A 20,369-nucleotide genomic window follows, 5' to 3' on the forward strand; every position below is an offset into this window, starting at 1 on the left:
CAAAATATAGGAAGTAAATTGACAAAACAATAGGTAGATTCAAAAAGAAAAATGCATGATCATGTAATACTCAACCTAGCATAGAAATATGACAACCTAACAATGGAACCTAAAACATGGAAGGTTCAAGGAAAACAAGCATGAACCACACAAAAATATATTCGGTCAAGAGAGGAGAAGAAGTGAAATGACCGAATACAAAAATAGAGCACAAGGAAGACTCAAAGGAAAGACAAGGAAAGGAAACATTTACCCTTGAAGAACCAGGCTCTGATACCACTTGATGGAAGGTGGCTTAGTTCCATGCACGCCCTTGATCTTGGTTCAACAAGGGAGACTCCAAAATGGAGGTGATGTTGGCGGAAGCACAAATAGATGATGGTGAAGATGGTTTGCTCAAGGTAGTATCATCCAAGTGTAGGATGAGACCTAAGTAGGGTTTTGCTTTTATGGTGGAGATGGAAGGAGGTTAGCCAAAGGCAACCTAGAACTATGGAAAGGTTGGTGTTTAGGGTGGTTGAAGGTGGCGCACAAGGTGAAGGGAAGGTGTTTGGTGGAGGTGATGCTCCTTTTGGTTAGCTCACTTCACTAGGGTGGTGAAGGCCAACCAAGGAAGGCCAAGCTCACTCACTCACGGTGGTTTAGGGAGGAGGAGAAGGGAGGGGCCGTGGAGTTCCTAAGACTAAGGAGAATGACAATGAGGCAAGAATGCACACTCAATATCACTATAATCCAAAGTATTTACAAGTGGTGGGGTGTTGGGTATTTATAGGAGGGGAGGCATCTAGGGTTGCATTTGGAGTAGGCAAATGCATTCCAAATGAAATGCAAATGAACCCTAGATGCAACTTGGTGCCCAAGGATGGAATCTATGGGTCTAGATTGGCTACATCAAGGTGCATGATAAGATCATGCAACCTTTGACCTCCACTTGGGCCTAAGCCTTTCTATCACCAAAAATAGGTCCAATGGTCACCAAAAATACGTCACCTCCTAATGGATGCACCCTAGTCCAATTAAAGTCCTAAGCATCTAAATTACCCCATAATACAAGGGCAAAATGGGAAATACAAAGAAATAAATCCTATGACTAAAATACCCCAAAATACAAGGGTAAAATTGGAAATACAAAGAAAATAAATTCTATACCTAAAATACCCCTAAGGTAAAATTTGGAAGTAAACATAGTTAAGGCCCAAAAAGTAGGCTTATTCCTCTTCATGGGTTTTCAAGTCTAACCCATTCCTCTTGCCTCCTTCAAAATGTCACCCCTTGGGCTTCGTGGCCTTATTGATATTCCATCAATTTTTAAGTGAATCAAAAGATGTGTTTTTGTTTTTTGTTGATCTAAAAGCCATCTCATTTACTACCTTTCAAAAAACCATTTTTTTTTATTGTTACTTCACAAAAAGTATATAAACCACCAGATAGTTCAAACAATTAACAAAACAGAAACTAAAACAACTGTAATTTAAAATGACATAAAATTAAAGTGGAACTTCTCTTTCTCAAAACAAGGGTGACAGCGACCCTCCATCCTCTCCTTTTCATCATTGCTTGCTCATGCTCCTGCTCCCCACCATGAAGTTGTTCACCTTGATCTCCTTGATCTCCACCCCCTCCAGAAAATATAGGACTGTCCCCAGGCCACTTCAGATGGTGGTGGTGGGGTTGGTGCAGCTGAGATTTTATGAGTGGCTTTAGAGCCTCTGCTTGAGCCGCCACCTCTTGAACAAACTATCTGAAAATTTTACAACCAATTCTTGTAACCAAGTTAGTCTACAAGTTGATCATACAAACAAAACACAATTCTTCATGGGGCATAAGGAATGATCAATAAACATTCTAACATGTGAAACACTAAAGTTATTTCAAAGCCACCAATAAACAAGCAAATATTTCCTACTAGCTCCAATGATCAATGATTTCACACTTTGGATAAAGAACACATTCACTTAGGCATTTGATCAAGCAATTGATGGACATGATAAGGAGAAATAACATGCATGTGAATTATTGCCATGCAAGGCTCAAAATTCTTCACAAAATGGAACATTTCAGTGACCACCTTTTTCAAAGCTTTCATTGTGTTCAAATCAAATACTTTTCTCATTCAGGCATTTCTTCGAACACAAAATAGGCAGAAAATGTGAATGCTTATGCATGTTCACGTTGAGAACTCAAACACCCAAACTCATGCAATTCCACATTGGTATACTTCCAAATTAATCAAATAATTCAGAAATGATGAGAGATTATGAGAAAGGTTCCAAGAGATGAAGAACTCACAACGACCTTCCATGCAACGAAGAAAGAGAAGAGAAAGATGAGAGCTTTACCTTATAGTCCTAACAAAAAATGAATGCTTTGATTTTCAGTGTGGAATGATTAAGGAAAAAGGGAACCTTGATGCCTAAGAGTGAAAACTTTATAGAGAGAATGTGAGGGGAAGATGGAATGTGGGCAGGTTAATGATTTCGAAATTCAAAGAAGAGAGAAACGAAGAGGTGGAGAAAAGGGTTTAATTTTTAAGACTGATCCAAAACTCTTCATTTATTTCACCTGTTTGGAGTCTCACTATCTTAGAATTGGCGCCAGAAAATTGGCGCTAAGGCTGTGGATCTTGGCACTTGAGCACTGGGATTTTGAACAACCAAAGGGAACTCCAGAAAGTTGGCGCTAAGGCCGTGAAGGTGGAGCTTAAGCTGTGGAATTTCAACATGAAAACTGGGTTCACACAGAAACTTGGCGCCATGTCTGTGAGGATTGACGCTTGAGCTGTGGAATTTTTTTCACATGAGAGCCCTTGGCAGCAAGTTGGCGCCATAGCTGCAGAAGCTGGCGTTGTAGCTGTGAAATTTTTCATATGTAATTGTGCTACAACAGAAACCTAGCACTATGGCTGTGAAAACTGGCGCTGCAGCTATGGAATTTTTTAGATCAAGGGAGAGCTCCAGGGACTTGGCGCTATGGCTGTGAAGCCTGGCGCTCTAGTGTTGGAACATGGGATTTCATTTCTACATGGAAATAACTCCTTCAAGCATTCAGTTGAGATCAGACTCATTCTTAACTCTCCCTGAGCTTTTAAACTATACCACACCATTATCTCACATTGGTACCTCTATCAACACCTTAAAACCACATAACCAAGTGTAAAGTTGATTTGTTCATAAAATCCAAAAACATCACAAAAAAATTCCATACTAGACATCCAGTTCAACATGTACTTAACCATCAAGCATCAATAGTGTAACTCAGCCAAAACTCATTATAACCCCACAAACAACATGGGACCAAACCTCTCTATGCACAAAGATATTTCACTCCACACTCCACATTATCAAAATAATCACAAACCCAACACCCAAAATAATGCAGCACCACTAAAAAGCAACAAAATAACATCCCTAAATCTTCACAAACAAAACCTCAACAAGATCAGCAATGTTAACACATTCCAAAACATGCCAATCATCAAGCACATTCATTCTGAAATCAAACAACCCTATGCACAAAAACTCTTAACTACTCACCATTCAAACTAAAACTTAGAATCTAAAACAGAAATTAAAACAAGAACATGCTAATTTAGTGTCTTTAGCTTGACAATTCAGATTGTTCATGGCTTCTTCAAATGTGTGCTGGTAGTGAATCTCTCAACTTCACCACCCAAATAATGCTTGAGCCTCTGACGACCATTAACTAGCCACGTCCTTCCAGAGGCAGGATCTTCAAGTTCAATTGCTCCATAGGATTTGACAGATTTAATTGAGAAAGGACCTGACCATTTAGATTTGAGTTTCCCAGGGAAGAGTTTCAACCTGGAATTGAACAATAATACTTGCTGGCCAGGTTGGAAGTTCCTGTTCAGAATTTTCCTGTCATGATATATCTTGGCTTTGCGCTTGTAAGACTTAGAGCACTCATAAGCTTTCAATCTCCTTTCTTCCCATTCATGCAATTGAAGCTTTCTTTTCTCCCCTGCTGCCTTCAAATCATAATTTAAGGCCTTCAAAGCCCAAAATGCTTTATGTTCCAATCCCACTGGCAGATGACAAGCTTTACCAATGACCTTTTCCAATTCTTCGTTAGAGATAGGCAAAGCCTTCTCTAGTGGCGATGAGCTCTTGAAATCATTTTGAGTTTCCAAGTACACATCATCTAATACATCAATTCTAAAGCAATCTTTGTTGCCTTTTGGAAACTTCGTTGTTTCAAATACATTGAAACTCACTTCTTCATCTTGAACTCTCACCTTCAGCTTTCCATCATCCATGTCTATGATAACTCTAGCTGTCTTCATGAAGGGTCTGTCCAATATCAAAGGAACTTCTACATCCTCTTCCATATCCATGACTACGAAATCAACCGGAAACATGAACTTATCAACCTTCACGATCATATCTTCCACTATACCATGTGGAAGCTTGATGGATCTATCTGCCAACTGCAAGGTCATTGATAAGTGTCTAACTAATCTGATTAAATATGAATTTGAGACACTTATCTAGCATAAATTTTGTACATATTGATATAATTTTGGTTTATAAATACTTAGAATCAAATAGGGACTTTTGATTTATGTTAGTACATGAAGCGATGAATCTTTTGATCAAATTTTGTGTTATTTTGTAGGTTTTGAAATCTGGAGGCAAACGGCTGAGCGCCTTGAAACGGCTGAGCGCCTTCAAGCCAGAGAGCTCAACAAATGCAGCAAAAGAGAGGCGCTCAACCACTATAAGGCGCTGAGCGGATTTGGCCCTGGAAGAAGGAGTGCTCTCTGCCTCCTAGGCGCTGAGCGGATATGAAGCGCCCAGCCCCTTGTGCTTGCTTAACAATGAAGAATCTCTCAGGCGCTCAGCGGATTTGAATGGCTCAGCCATTCAGATTACTTCATGGTGAAGAATTCTTCAAACCGCTCAGCCGTTTCAAGGCGCTGAGCGGATTCTTCTCTTTCCTGCCTACTCTGTTTTAATTCTAGCAATTATAAAAGGGCAGGGGAGAGAGAAAAGGGGGAACAGAGACGAAAACAAAGAGAAAAACAAGAGCGGGGAGCACAGGAGGAAGAAAGAACAGAGTGGGAACGAAGATTTGGAGGCTGGATCACTTGGGAACGAGGATCAACTCCTTTTTCTTCATCTCTTCCTTTGTAATTTCTTCTTCCACTCCTTTGATCTTGTAAATGGCCATGAGGGGCTAAATCTTTGAGGATTGGTCTAGATATAACTACTAACTCTTCTTCTTCTTAAATATATATATGCATTTCATTTTCATTACTTGTGTTTGATTCTTCTCTTAATGCTTATATCGGCTTGATCACCCGTTGTATGATTTTTGGTTTTTGAATCCGGTTGGAAAACGTTTTTGAAAACCCGAACTGAATCTTGCACCTAAACATCTCTTGCTCTAGGAATAGACTTGATTTGTTTAGTCACCTTGTTCAAGTCATTGCTCTTAATGCAAAGTGTTAATCATAAAACATAGAGGAATCATGTTTTAGATTAATTACTTTAGGATTCAATTTTGAGGGATCTTGTTGAATTACTAAATGAACGTGGAAGTCATGAAGATGAAATCATATTTATTTTAAGGAAATTTAGGAGTTAGCAAGTGCTCTAGGGTCCAATCCTTGTTTCATATAATTGTTCTTATAACTTTTACATTACCGTTTTAATTTTGCCTCACATTAGCTCACTTCCAATCATATCAACATCTCTATATTAATCATTAGAGTAAGAATTACTAAATTCTCAAATCCCTGAGGACGATACTTAAATACTACATCGAAACTTGGTCCGCTTGCCAAGTGGAGAGATTGCGAAAATCTTCATCAAGTTTCTGGCGCCGTTGCCGGGGATTTGGTGTTATTTAGTAATTCTTGTTCTTGTGATTTTGTAATTTTGTAAATAATTTAGTTTGTGAATATTTATAATATATAGATATATTTGTTTTGTTGTGTTTTGTGGACTCACCTATATATTTACAAGTCAAATCATATGGGGCTATTGAACTTGAAAATCCTGCCACTGGAAGGATTTGGGTAGTAAATGGTCAAAGGCTCAAACAATATTTGGGTGGCGAGGTGAAAGACTCACCACCATTACTTATCTGAAGGAGCCATGGTCATACAGGAAGTGTCAAGCTAATGACAATAAAGAAGCGCTTACTGGGAGGCAACCCAGCTATTTTGGTTTGAATTCTCATTTTCATTTTAGTTTAATACTTTACATATGTAGTTATGCTTTTGAAGAGTTGAGTTTGTGATTTGATGTTTTGATGATGCATTCTATCAAATGTTTTGTTCCTTCAACATTCTCTTCTCTTGTGTTATGTTTTTTATAGTTTATTGAAGGTAACTGGAAGTGGGAGTGTGAAAGGAGAACAAAATGTGCTTCTTCCAGGTAAGTTTACAAAACTGACAAAACGGCTCAGCCATTAAAAACGGCTCAGCCGTTTGGCTGCAGTGTCTACTTTGTAGATAAATTTTCCTCACAGGGGGGTAAACGGCTCAGCCGTTTCAAGGCGCTCAGCCGTTCATATCAGCAAAACATTTTAGTTGAGATTTCTGCATCAAATGGCTGAGCGTTTTCAAAGCGCTCAGCGCTTTTCTTTATAATGCTCTCTGTACCCAAATGGCTGAGCGCCTCAAAAAAAAAATTTGAGAAAGACCAATCCAAGAACAGAAAAGAAGTTATCCCTTTATTTGTCTTTCATTCCCAACACTTTGAAACCTGGTCTTCTCATTTTCTCTCGCTTTCTTCTCTTTCATACACACCATCATTCTCTTTGATTCAAGGTAAGTTTTAAGTTCTCTCTTTTGATTTCTGTTGTGCTTTCATGCAAATATTGTATTAGTATCTAATGTGTTTTGTGTCCACTTGTGGTGATGACAAAATTCTTTTTGGGAATCAAATTGATAATCTTTCTGGAATGAGCATTTTCATGGTTCAAGTTTTCAATGAGCATTGTTTGCTAATCTGGAAATCTACATTGTTGCATAAGTGATTGTACATTTTTGACTTTAAGTATGTGCTTCAAGCATGTTCAAGTGAAGTTGAAATGAGTCTGAAGTTGTTGATGTCTAGGGCACTTAACCAAGTCGTGTGAGGGAGTGAGCCAAACAGTTAAAATTCAATCTCTGAGAGTCATCACTGGTTCATGCGGTCAGTTTTGTTTGAGTCTCCCATGAGTTGTAGTTAAGCTAGCCTGGAATGCATTAAGGCAATTGTTTTACTTAGCCAGGAACCAAATAGCCAACCCTTGAATTATATTTGATCTTTAATCAGCCAATGTGAGCCTAAACAGAACCCCTAAGCTTAAGAAGAAAAACCATGATTGTCCCTAGCCTTTTTGGTAAGAGACATTCTCATGAAACAAGTGGGATTTGAACCAAGTTGGGGGTAGCTTGCATGAAGAAATCATTGGTTGGAGCTGAGTTGTACAGGCAAAGTTTGTTTCTTGGGTGAATCAATTACTTGATGTTAAAAAAAAAAAAAAAGATAAAAATTTCAAGAGTTAATTTTATGCTCAAAGTTCCTTGTTACCAGTTCATCAAATTGTAAATAGTCTAAAAGGGAAGGAACTAACAAACTTAATCAAAAGAGGGATGAAACAAAAAAAAAAAAGAGTCAAGAGAGTTTAAACTAGTGCAGGAATTTGGAATTAACCCATATGAGTGAGAATGTCTCTTGTCAAACAGGCCTTCAGATTCCCAAAGAAAAACCAAATCTCTGATAGCCAGGCCACACTACAACCCTCTTAAGTCCTTAGTGATCCATGTGTAGTCTTAACAATAGATTTGTGGGAGACGAATAACAAAACAGACTTAGCATGTTTTAGTGCATGAAATGAGAGAAACACTCACCCTTCACAATATATCATTGAGAGATACACTTTGATGAGGAATTTTAGTGCTCTTGACTGAAAACAATGGAAGATGAGTGAATATTGCCCTTGAGTGTGCTTGAGGTTTATAATTTTTGTTATCATGTGGGCACCATTTGTTGTAGCATGTACTCACTGGATTTTGCAAACAAGTCCTTATTGGAATCTTTGAAATCATGTAAATGCATTAACATATTTTTTGGGTGAAACTTTTAGTATTCACTGGATAGATAAGTTAGTTATATTATACTCTCAATTAAGACCTTTTGTTTGAGGACAAACAAATTTCTAAGTTGGGGGTAGCTTGATAAGTGTCTAACTAATCTGATTAAATATGAATTTGAGACACTTATCTAGCACAAATTTTGTACATATTGATATAATTTTGGTTTATAAATACTTAGAATCAAATAGGGACTTTTGATTTATGTTAGTACATGAAGCGATGAATCTTTTGATCAAATTTTGTGTTATTTTGTAGGTTTTGAAATCTGGAGGCAAACGGCTGAGCGCCTTGAAACGGCTGAGCGCCTTCAAGCCAGAGAGCTCAACAAATGCAGCAAAAGAGAGGCGCTCAGCCACTATAAGGCGCTGAGCGGATTTGGCCCTGGAAGAAGGAGTGCTCTCTGCCTCCTAGGCGCTGAGCGGATATGAAGCGCCCAGCCCCTTGTGCTTGCTTAACAATGAAGAATCTCTCAGGCGCTCAGCGGATTTGAATGGCTCAGCCATTCAGATTACTTCATGGTGAAGAATTCTTCAAACCGCTCAGCCGTTTCAAGGCGCTGAGCGGATTCTTCTCTTTCCTGCCTACTCTGTTTTAATTCTAGCAATTATAAAAGGGCAGGGGAGAGAGAAAAGGGGGAACAGAGACGAAAACAAAGAGAAAAACAAGAGCGGGGAGCACAGGAGGAAGAAAGAACAGAGTGGGAACGAAGATTTGGAGGCTGGATCACTTGGGAACGAGGATCAACTCCTTTTTCTTCATCTCTTCCTTTGTAATTTCTTCTTCCACTCCTTTGATCTTGTAAATGGCCATGAGGGGCTAAATCTTTGAGGATTGGTCTAGATGTAACTACTAACTCTTCTTCTTCTTAAATATATATATGCATTTCATTTTCATTACTTGTGTTTGATTCTTCTCTTAATGCTTATATCGGCTTGATCACCCGTTGTATGATTTTTGGTTTTTGAATCCGGTTGGAAAACGTTTTTGAAAACCCGAACTGAATCTTGCACCTAAACATCTCTTGCTCTAGGAATAGACTTGATTTGTTTAGTCACCTTGTTCAAGTCATTGCTCTTAATGCAAAGTGTTAATCATAAAACATAGAGGAATCATGTTTTAGATTAATTACTTTAGGATTCAATTTTGAGGGATCTTGTTGAATTACTAAATGAACGTGGAAGTCATGAAGATGAAATCATATTTATTTTAAGGAAATTTAGGAGTTAGCAAGTGCTCTAGGGTCCAATCCTTGTTTCATATAATTGTTCTTATAACTTTTACATTACCGTTTTAATTTTGCCTCACATTAGCTCACTTCCAATCATATCAACATCTCTATATTAATCATTAGAGTAAGAATTACTAAATTCTCAAATCCCTGAGGACGATACTTAAATACTACATCGAAACTTGGTCCGCTTGCCAAGTGGAGAGATTGCGAAAATCTTCATCAGTCATCCTTGTGGGTCGTACCTCTACTTCTCCTATCTTCTTCAGCATGGATAAAGGCATCAAGTTAATACTGGCCCCAAGGTCCAAGAGTGCCTTACCCACTGATAGATTTCCAATAGACACGGGGAGAGTAAAACTACCCGGATCTCTGGATTTTTGAGGCAAAGATTTTTGTATGATGGCACTACACCCAGCCTCAAGATCCACAGTTTCTTCTTCAAGAATTCTTCTCTTCTTAGTCAAGAGATCCTTCATGAACCGAGCATAAGTAGGCATTTGTTCCATGGCTTCAGTGAAGGGAATATTTATCTGGAGCTTCTTGATGATGTCTAGAAACCTTGCAAATTGTCTTTCCTTCTCTTTCTTAGATGGGGCATGAGGGTAAGGTAAGTCTTTAATAGGAACAGTGAAAATGACTTCCTTGCCCTTCTTTTTATTTTTCTCCTTCTTTACTCCATTCTTCTCTTTTATTTTCTCACTATTTACACCCTCATTTTTATTGTTTTCTCCCTCATTCTTCTCACTTTCTTCCTCAACCTCCTTAAATTCACTATTTTCTTCCTTATTATCAGCACCCTCATTGTCACCACTCACCCCAATATCACTACCAACTACCTTCCCACTTCTTGTTGTTATGGCTTGGCAATACTCCTTGGGGTTGGTCTTGGTGTTGGCTGAAAATGGGCCTTTAGACATGTCAGCTAATTGTTTAGCTAGCTGACCCACCTGCACCTCCAAATTCTTGATCGAAGCTTTAGTGTTTTTCTGGTTGTTCATAGATACCTGCATGAACTGGTTCAGAGTCTCCTCCAATTTACTAGTTCTTTCATGCATAGAGGGATACACAGGTTGTTGTTGCTGTGATTGTTGTGGTGGCCTATTGGATGGTCCAGCTTCATTCATCCATCCATATCCTTGGTTGTTGTTGTTTCTCCAACCTTGATTCCCCTGCATATAATTGTTAGTATTATAATTATGGGAATTAAAATTACCTCCTTTCTGTTGGTTGCCCAGATAGTTGACTTCTTCTTCATTTGAAGTTTCAGAACAGTGACCATTGGGATGATCTCCCCCACAAAAATCACACTTTAAATAAGAATTTGATTGAGCTGGGGAGGAAGCAATAGCATGAAGCTGTTGTGAAATTTTGGCCATCTGTTTAGTCAATGCTTCAATCTGTTGAGACAGCAGCTTGTTCTGAGCAAGGATTGCATCATTTGTACTTAAATCAAGAACTCCTCTTTTATGAGATTGATGTCTTCCATGCTCTGCTTGGTGATCAGAAGATGCCAAAGATTCTATGATTTGAGTAGCTTCCTCTAGACTCACAGTCATCATGGTGCCACCAGCTGCTGCATCTAATAACATTTTCACCTCAGGCTTGATTCCATTAACAAAGAAATTGAGTTGAGCTATATCCTCAAACCCATGGTTAGGACATTTTCTGAGCAATGACTTAAATCTCTCCCAGGCTTCACAAAATGGTTCATCTGCACCTTGCCTGAAAGTAGTGATTTCTGATTTGGCCTTAATATACTTGGATGACGGATAAAATCTATTCACAAACTTGTTTTCCACATCACCCCAGCTTGTCAAACTTTGATTTGGGTGAGATTGTAACCAAACTTTAGCTTTTCCTGTTAAAGAGAATGGAAACAACCTCAAATATACAGCTTCTTCATCACCTTCAGGGATTCCCATTGTTCCACATAACTCATAGAAATTTGAAAGGTGTGAGTATGGGTCCTCATGATCAAGGCCAGCAAATTGTTGTGAGCTAACCAAAGTAAGGAAGGCAGGTTTCATCTCCATGGCTCTAGAAGTATTTGGAGCTGCAATGCTAGAGAAATGCCTAGGACCATGTTGTTGTGCATAATCACCTAGGGTCCTTCTAGGAGGCCTAGTTGGTCCATGTCCACCATTATGAGTGCCTGTTCCTTCTTCAGCCATTTCTGTTTCAAGGTGTGGTTGATTTGATGAAGTAGAAGAACTCAGAAGATCTTGCTGTTGTTTTTGGATTCTCTTTAACTGTCTAAGCCTTCTTGTGCTACTATTGTTCCTCCTTGCCGTTCTTTCAATTTCAGGATCAAAATGCAATTCTTCGGTTGGAGTTTTCCCTCGCATACACTTTTAAGAAGTCTGCACAGCAAGGTGAGTCCACAAAACACAACAAGACAAATATCTCTATATATTATAACTATTCACAAAATGAATTATTTACACAATTACAAAATCACAAGATTAAGAATTACTAAATAGCACCAAATCCCCGGCAACGGCACCAGAAACTTGATGAAGGCTTTTGCAAACCCACCACTTGGCAAGTGAACCAAGTTTCGAAGTAGTATTCAAATATCGTCCTCAGGGATTTGAGTGTTTAGTAATTCTTGCTCTAATGATTTAAATGAGAATGTTGTTATGATTGCAACTGAGTGAAGATAGGGTAGAACCACACAATAAACTAAAAGTAGTAAAGACAATAGTTAAGAAACAAGGATTGGTTTAGAAGCACTTGCTAACTCGTAGATCTTCTTAAAATAAATGGGATTTTATTTCCATTATTTCCACGTTCATTAAGTAATCCAACAAGATTCCTCAAGGTTGAATCCTAAAGTCATTAAGCTCAAAACATGATTCCTCTATGTTTTGAGTTTAACACTTCGCATTAAGAACAATGACTTAAACAATGTGACTAACCAAATCAAGTTTATTCCTAGAACAAGAAGTGATTAGGTGCAAGATTCAGTTCGGGTTTTCGAAAACGTTTTCCAACTGGATTCAAAAACCAAAAATCATACAACGGGTGATCAAGCCGATATAAGCATTAAGAGAAGAATCAATGCACAAATAATGAGATCAAAATGCATATATTTAAGAAGAAGAAGAGTTAGTAGTTACATCCAACCAATCCTCAATAAGTTTAGCCACACATGGCCATTACAAGATCTAAGAAGTAAAAGAAGAGATTACAAAGTAGAAGATGAGAACAAGGGGTTGGGCTTCGTTCCCAAATGACCCAGCTGCCCAAGTCTTCGTTCTTGCTTCGTTTCTCCCTTCACGTCCTCCTTACTCTGTTCTTTCTCCTCTGTTCGTGATGCCCCCTTTTTTCAGATTTTTTCCCTTTTATATGAGCTTTAAAACAGGGGCAAAGAGTGATTTTTCCTCCCACGGCTGCAGCTGTAGATCCACAGCTATGGCTGTGGAGAGTCCTTCAGGGTGAAGAAACCTCCAAAGCTGCAGCTGTGGTTTTACAGCTATAGCTGTGACAACTCCTTCAAGCTTAAGGAACCTCCAGCGCTGCAGCTGTGAAACCACAACTATGGCTGTGGATCTCTGGAGTTTTTGTTGGGTCCTGGGTGCTCCATGGCTTTAGCTTTGAGTTCACAGCTTTAGCTTCAACTCTCTGGAGCTTCAAATTATATTTCAGATTTCCACAGCTCGAGCTCCAGATCCACAGCTATAGCTTCAAGTCTCTGGAACCAAAAATGAGAATTCCAGATTTCCACAACTATAGCTGCAGAACCACAACTATAGCTGCAAGTTTCTGGCCTTCAAAATTTCTCCCCAGATTTCCACAGCTATAGCTCCAGAACCACAGCTATGGCTGTGGAACTTTGTCTTCTCAATTTTTCTACAAAAATGGAGGGAAAACATTAAGATTTTGCTACTACTCTTCTATCCTTTTAATATACTTTGATTTTTCCAATTTAGGGGGTAAAATAACATATATAACTATCTACAAGTACCAAAAAGAGTACCAAAAGTTGAGTGTAAATCATGCATAAAAGACACTCAACACATAGCTGAGTGATGAGTGACGGATGTCCAAGGGTGGAGGAAGGAGCCGAGTTGGCACAGCTAGAGATCTCCATACAAATGATGCCGCCCAGGTCCATGGTCCTCTGTGTCATAATGCAGTACATGAGTATGAATCGGGTCCAGTGCAGGTCGGAGACGTGTGAGCACGGGAGGATGTTGGCATGCACCAATGCTGACCAAATCCTGACCACTGGCAGAAGATCTCGGCGTTTCACATGTAGAGGTTGCTGAGATCGGTTCCTGTGGAACCCCAGTCCCGGCATGTAGATGGCAGCCTCTACGTCTGCAGGGTCCATCGTGTTAATGGAGTAGTTGCCATACTCATTCACCTCGTCAGCCCTCAACGCAGTCCCCAGAAACTGATTAATCATCCGGGCATCATAGGGGACTCGCACCCCCCGAACATAGCTGGTAAATGGCTCAATGCCCTCCTGTCTCAGAGAATTGGCGTAGAACTCCTTGACCACAGCTATGTTGGCCGGGAGTGGGTAGGAACCAAACTTGTCCCACCTGCGCCTGCGTAACTCCGCCTGGAACTCCGGGGCCTCATTGTCTTCTAATTCAACCCTCTGCTCCAAAATGAACTTCCTGCTACTGATAGACTCAAAATGAGTCTCATTCCGCTCGGTGAGGAAGAGGTTGGAATAGGGCTGACTGGGCCATCTGCAAAAATTTAATACAAGAAGTACCAGGCAGCAAAATGAGCATAACAAGATAGACCAGGATGACCAATTCAGGTAACCCAAAATGAAAACTAGCCTTAAGCCTAAAAAAAAAAATAAACACAACAAAAAGAAAGGGTTCAGAGGTGATTCGCGCCGGGCTTATGAATCATGCGCCTAGCGTAGAGAGTATGGAGAACTCTCTGGAGTAACTCGCGTCGGGCACAAAATAGAATTGCGCCGGGCGTATGACACATAAAAAGCTCTCTGGAGCTTATCGCGCCGGGCGCAAAATAGAATTGCGCCGGGCACAAGTAAACTGATTTTAAAAATTGCCACAGAACGGGCTGTTCCAAGATCAGAACGGGCCGTTCTTAAGTTCGAAACGGGCCGTTCTAGAATTGGAACAGTCCGTTTCAAATTCCGCAACGGGCCGTTCTGGTCATGGAACAGGCCGTTTCAAAGTCCAAAACGGGCCGTTCTGGAATTTGAACGGGCCGTTTTGAAGCTTCAGCAGAAGGCACGCCGGGCGTAGTTCATCGCGCCCGGCTTAGATTCAACCAGAAATTTTAAATCATGTTTGTTGTGCCAGGCATGATTTCTCGCACCTGGCGTGATTGCACCCAGGGGTCACTTTTTGTGAAAACATTTGAGCCCTAAACCCCAATGTGGGTTAACGAAACCCTCAAGGAGACCCAAAATCAAGAAAAACAAGAACAAGGTATAACGGAAAAGAGAAACAGTGAGTGTGGACACCTACTTGAGTTCGGAGTGCTAGGAGGAAAAGAAGAACGAATGTGCGCCCTTGAGATGGAAGACGTGAGTAGAGTGTGAGGGAGAAGGGGAAGGGATTTCGCGTGAGGGAGAAGAGAGTTAAGAGTGTAGAGTGGAGAGTGGGAGAGGAGTTGAGAAGGTTGGTAGTTTGAGAGATGAGAGTGGGAACGTGGGAGAAGAAGTTGAGAGGTTAAGGCCTCTGAAGGGGCGCGCCGGGCGTGCCATTTTCCACGCCGGGCGCCATATCAGTAGGAGCCCAAGAGTTGCCCTCATCTGGTGTGGCGCCGGGCGCTGCCGTTTCGTGTCGGGCTTAACTAGGGTTTCAACGTTCAAACATTCAATGCGCCAGGCTTGGGAAAACACGTGCCTGGCGTATTTAAGGCTCAGACCTTCCAGTAGTTAATGCGCCCGGCGCCCCAATGAATGCGGCGGGCTTGGTCGTTCCAGGGGCTTTAATGAAGGCTGGGCCGGGCGCAATAGGAATTGTGCCCGGCGTGGGTCTTGGCAGAGGCCAATTTACTCTAGGTGTGCTGGGCGTGGCTATTTCGCGCCCGGCATGGTTAACTCTGTGAAGCTTTCACCTAGATTTTCCACTCCTCACACTCTTAACATATTCTAATCTATATTAACTCACTCAAGCAAGAGTCACACAATTAATACCTAACACAAAACACATATAATACAATATAACATACATATCACAGAACATAAACAATCACAAAACAAGTCCCAAAAACAAGTATAGCATACAATTATACACAATCACAATAAAAGTTAAAACACTAAAGCAACTGAAAAACATATGCACTAGAGTTCAGATCTCTGGGTTGCCTCCCAGGAAGCGCTTGTTTACTGTCCCGAGCCTGACAGTGACCAACTTGAATTGCTCTGATTCTCCTTCTCCTCCTGTTGCTATTGTTCTTCCTTGCCCTGTGCTCAATCTCAGGATTGCTCAACAACTGCTCAAGATTGGTCAATCTAATTCACAGTACCTTGCATACAAGAGAAAACAGAGGACTAGAGTACACAGGTTAGCTCCAACAATTCATTGCTAACATAAAAATAAAAACAACAACAAAAGCATAAGTCACAAATAGCTATAAATACTAAATTGCCTTGCTAATCCCCGGCAACGGCGCCAAAAACTTGTTGAGATTTCCGTTAAAACCACTTTTGTTATCACTTTAAATTACTTTTATTTTGTTAACAGTCTCAAACACGGCAAGTATACCGGCCGTTCAAGTAGTAAAAATATCGTATCCACAGGGATTAAAAGGTAAATAAGCATTTATTGACTATTCGTGACTAAAGAATAATTCCAATTTCATAGTTTGTCATGTGAATTCAAAGTTGTGACTATTGGAATGAAAGCTATAAATAAATATTGGTTTGTGAGTGGAAAAGGATAGAAACGGTATAATGGTTTTGTGAGATTTCACCAAATTTACACTATGAATCCTTAATCTCTTACATACATTGCTTAGTCAACCCATAAGTTTACTCAAACCTAATCCCTTAGAGAAAGAGCCCAGGTGCGGATATTGAATATCAATCCCTTGAGTACCCAATACCTACACCCGCATTACCGATTAGGGTTTAAGACTACTAATGGGTCAAGCTCTATCCCTAGATACAATCTCCACTAGGCATATGTTCCAGAACTAGTTTCAATGGTATTTCCCAATACTCAATGGAACCTTAAATCATGCAAAGGGTGATCAATCCAAAGCAAGCATTAAGCGTAGAAACGTACACAACAAAGAATGAAACAATACATATATATATCATTAAAAACGTAAGGATTACAATAGAGTACGTTGGTTACATTACATCTAACCCCACAAAAATGGGTGGAACCACTCAACAATGAGGGTAAATACAAAATAGAGATGAAAGGAGAAGTGAAGAACCGAAGGAAAGATTCACACACGAACGTTCTCAAGCTCTGAGAATTCCTTCTACAGCTCCAAGGAGGCGCCCCTGCGTGAATGAGGGAGAAAACCCTCGAAAATGGCTTCAAATACGAGCTTGGGAAGATCAGATTAGGGTTCCGCGCCCGGCGCATAAGTCTTCGCGCCCGGCGCAGGATCTTTTGAGCACTCTCTGCCTCAGTGTAAGCCCGGCGCAATTTCATTTTACGCCCGGCGCAATGTCTTCCAGAGAGTTCAAGGTACTCTCTGTCTCGATCGCGCCCGGCGGAGGTAGTCTCGGGCCCGGGGCAGGCGTGACTTTCAGAGGTGGAACACTCTGTTCTTATCAAGCCCGGCGCGGGTCATCTTGCGCCCGGCGCAGCCACTTTGCTCTGCTCCCTACTCCTTAGATTTCCAATCCTAAGGTCTTCCATCCTCAATTCATTAGCTCAATACCTGCACAAAAAATGAGGTGTATTAAGTTATTGTTAGCTAAATATGGGTTAGCTATATCTGCACAAAAAGTGAATCAAAAAGGGGACAATTGTCTTGCAATGGTGCAAAGGATGAGTGGATTAGTTCACTAAGTCTCAACCAAAAAGAGGTATAATTGAGACTTAACACAGGCATGGTGTGCCAAAGATAGTAGGAGTAATAATTGGGATTTGGGAGTATTGTTGCTATAATTTCTGGGATGATCATTGTTTTCTGTTATATGCACAAAAAATGGAGGACAAATTTAGAAGGTAGATTGCTCCATCCTCAGTATGATAACATTTACATTTTGTTAGATAAAGATAGAACTGTTTAGTTACTTAAAGTGAAAATTAGATTGACTTCTTACTTTGATTGACTGAAACCATTTTTTATCATTTGTTGGATAGATAAATGACCTTTCTTCAATAGGGGATGGTCAATTAACAGAACAATGTTTTATGACTACTGGTTGATAAACTGACATCACAGGAGGAATTGATGAAAAATAAGGAAGATATGATAGATTAACAGTGCGAAATGTGATAATGTGGAGAGATCTGTGTTTATTTAACTAGTGTATGAAATGAATTTTATCTTTTCCTTTTAAAAAGAAAAAGAAAAGAAAAAAAGAGCAACACTGTTCTTAATGATATGTTATTTGACTAGAAATCCTAAATTACACAATATTCATCATCGAGAAAACCGTCATTGCATTCTTGCAGTAGACCACATTACCACAATTAATGATTGCTTACTCTTTCAAATCCTTTGTTGGGCCACTAGCCGAGTGCAACATGTACTTCAGTAGTGTTAGAAATCAGAAAAAGTCACTGTATAATCTATAGTTTCACCAACGTTGTCCATTGTGGTACATAAGTATTAATGACTTTCTAAGTTAAAAGCTGAATGGCATACAAGTTCGTGTAATACTTTTTTACCTTCCCAATTACCATTGTAGTTTACAAAATTAGTCCTCTGACTCCCCAACTTGTTAGCCGAGTCATTTGGAATTGAACTTATTTTTTCATCAGATTTTTTGTTTTATATTTTTCTTAGTGAAGGTCCAAACAAGTAGTTCACTTATTCTTCTATTGCACAATGAGTTTTGCGTGATACCAGAGAATGTTAATAGTGGAACATTACAAATTTACAATGAAGAACAAGAAGAAGCTCCTGAACTTTCATTGTTTGACCTATCTAGCATAGCTAGTGCCACTGATAACTTTTTAAGCAAAACTAAGTTTGGAGAAAGTGGTTTTGGACCTGTATACAAGATTACAAGGTAATACACATGTTGAGCTAAAATTTAAGAATCATCACATAACGAAGGAATCTTTTGTGTGACTTAGCACTGAAATTGCTAAATGGCAGGGAACATTGGAGAATGGGCAAGAAATTGCTGTTAAAAAACTTTCTTGTGGTTCTGGACAAGGGATCAAGGAATTTAAAAATTAAATTAATAGTCAAACTTCAACACCGAAATCTTGTAAGGCTTCATGGATGGTACATTCTGAATGAAGACAAGTTGAAAGCTTGGATTTCTTTATATTTGGTATGGAATCGGGGTCCATGTTAAAATTGTTGAAAGTAGTTGTAGTCCGTCTATGTCTATACAATTATCTTGTTGAATTGAATGTCACAAATATTAACTTGTATTAATACGAAAAGTTCACTAGATCAAACACAGAATGTTTTTGGATTGGCCTTAGTGCTTCAATATAATTTGTGGTATTGCGAGGGGCCTTCTCAATCTTCATCAAGACTCTAGACTCAAAATCATTCATAGAGATCTGAAAGTTAGTAATATCTTACTTGATAGTGAGATGACTTCAAAGATATCAGACTTTGACTTGATTAGAACTTTGTGCGGAGGCCAGAATGCAGCAACTACACATAGGGTGGGTGGAACTTAGTATGGATCCTTGACATTCCTTAATTTTTTGTTACATGGTATCTTAACTTTGTTGTTAATAATGCTCCTTATTATATTTGTTCATTAGTGGACATATGGCACCAAAATATGCAATAGATGTGAACATTCTCAGTGAAATCTGATATGTTTAGCTTTGGCATTTTGTTGTTGGAGATAATATCCGGAAAGAAAAATGTAGGAAGCAATCAGTAAGAGAAAAGCATAATCCTTATTGGACATGTAAGTGTAAATCGACTATTACTTTATTGTTAGTCAGATTTACATCACCGTAAATGACATATTATTTGATGTGTTCTAGTCATGGGATTTGTGGTCAGAAGGGAGGCCTTTATATTTGATTAGTGAATGCTGCACAGATTCATGGAATCTCTCTGAAGCACCAAGTTGCATCCATATCAGTCTTCTGTGTCTGCAGCAGCAATGCAGCATCCACATGACAGGCCAAGCATGAAATCTCACACAGGCACCATTGCTAAATCTTTTATCTTTAAACAGCAGTTGGGGCTTTTTTTTATTTTTTATTTTATTGGTATTATGATGTATCAAAAACCGTCTAATTAACCATAAACATAAAGTTCATGTGTGTATTAAGTAAGGATCATAACACAACATTTCATTCAAGTATGACGATGCATAACCAACAGATAAAGTTCTTACTTTAGCTATATTACATATATTTATATTACAATAATTACATATATAGAACTCAAATTTTGTAGTTACCTTAGAGTCTTTTTAATACAAGCTAAAAGTGGTTCTGAAAGCTTCTCTGTTGAAAAAAAAACTCTTTATTTTTGAAATTCTCAAAAGTTCTTAGTTTGCATTAAAATAGACTCATCATGGTTGCTCAAGACTTGGGAGTAATCTATACTTTCCACTTCCATGACAGTACTGGTGGTGGCACCAATTGCATGGCTGTTCTCAGAATTGGAAACCAAAGTGATCAAAAAGTCAAAGATGTCAGTGGCTATAACTGCGGAGGCCAAGTCCTCTTTGTGCAAAGTTCTCCTTTTGCCTTGGATAGCCATGATCCAGGACCTTGTAGTAAGCTCCTGAATGAAGAGCTCACAAGCCTTGGAGAAAATAATGGGAGCCTCCCCTGATATCATTTTAACATCTTCACCAGACTTCTTCATGATCTTCTTGATCCTTGCCAAGGGCAGAGAGTGAGGCCCTGTCCTTCCTGATATCCCACCACACAGTAACCCTGAATATGCACCAGCTTGTCTCAT

General features: G+C 39.5%; 2 protein-coding genes and 1 non-coding gene across 3 annotated transcripts; 1 reads left to right on the forward strand and 2 right to left on the reverse strand.

Annotated features, from left to right (window-relative positions):
• Positions 1-9,508: 9,508 nt before the first annotated feature.
• Positions 9,509-11,686, reverse strand: LOC145952486 (uncharacterized). Its single transcript, XM_083064853.1, has 2 exons — positions 10,042-11,686; positions 9,509-9,954 (listed from the first exon to the last, which is right to left on the reverse strand). The coding sequence occupies exons 1-2, from the start codon at positions 11,684-11,686 to the stop codon at positions 9,509-9,511; spliced, it is 2,091 nt and encodes a 696-aa protein (XP_082920979.1).
• Positions 10,986-11,091, forward strand: LOC114916913 (small nucleolar RNA R71). The gene has a single exon (XR_003805574.2). It is a non-coding gene; the product is annotated as a small nucleolar RNA R71 (small nucleolar RNA).
• Positions 11,687-19,940: 8,254 nt separating the features above from the next.
• LOC109817175 (nuclear transcription factor Y subunit C-2) lies at positions 19,941-20,369 on the reverse strand. Its single transcript, XM_020382386.3, has one exon. The coding sequence runs from the start codon at positions 20,367-20,369 to the stop codon at positions 19,941-19,943; it is 429 nt and encodes a 142-aa protein (XP_020237975.1).

Source organism: Cajanus cajan, chromosome 10 (genome assembly GCF_000230855.2).
Source record: "Cajanus cajan strain Asha chromosome 10, NIPB_CcT2T_4, whole genome shotgun sequence".
Classification (NCBI taxonomy): Eukaryota; Viridiplantae; Streptophyta; class Magnoliopsida; order Fabales; family Fabaceae; genus Cajanus; species Cajanus cajan.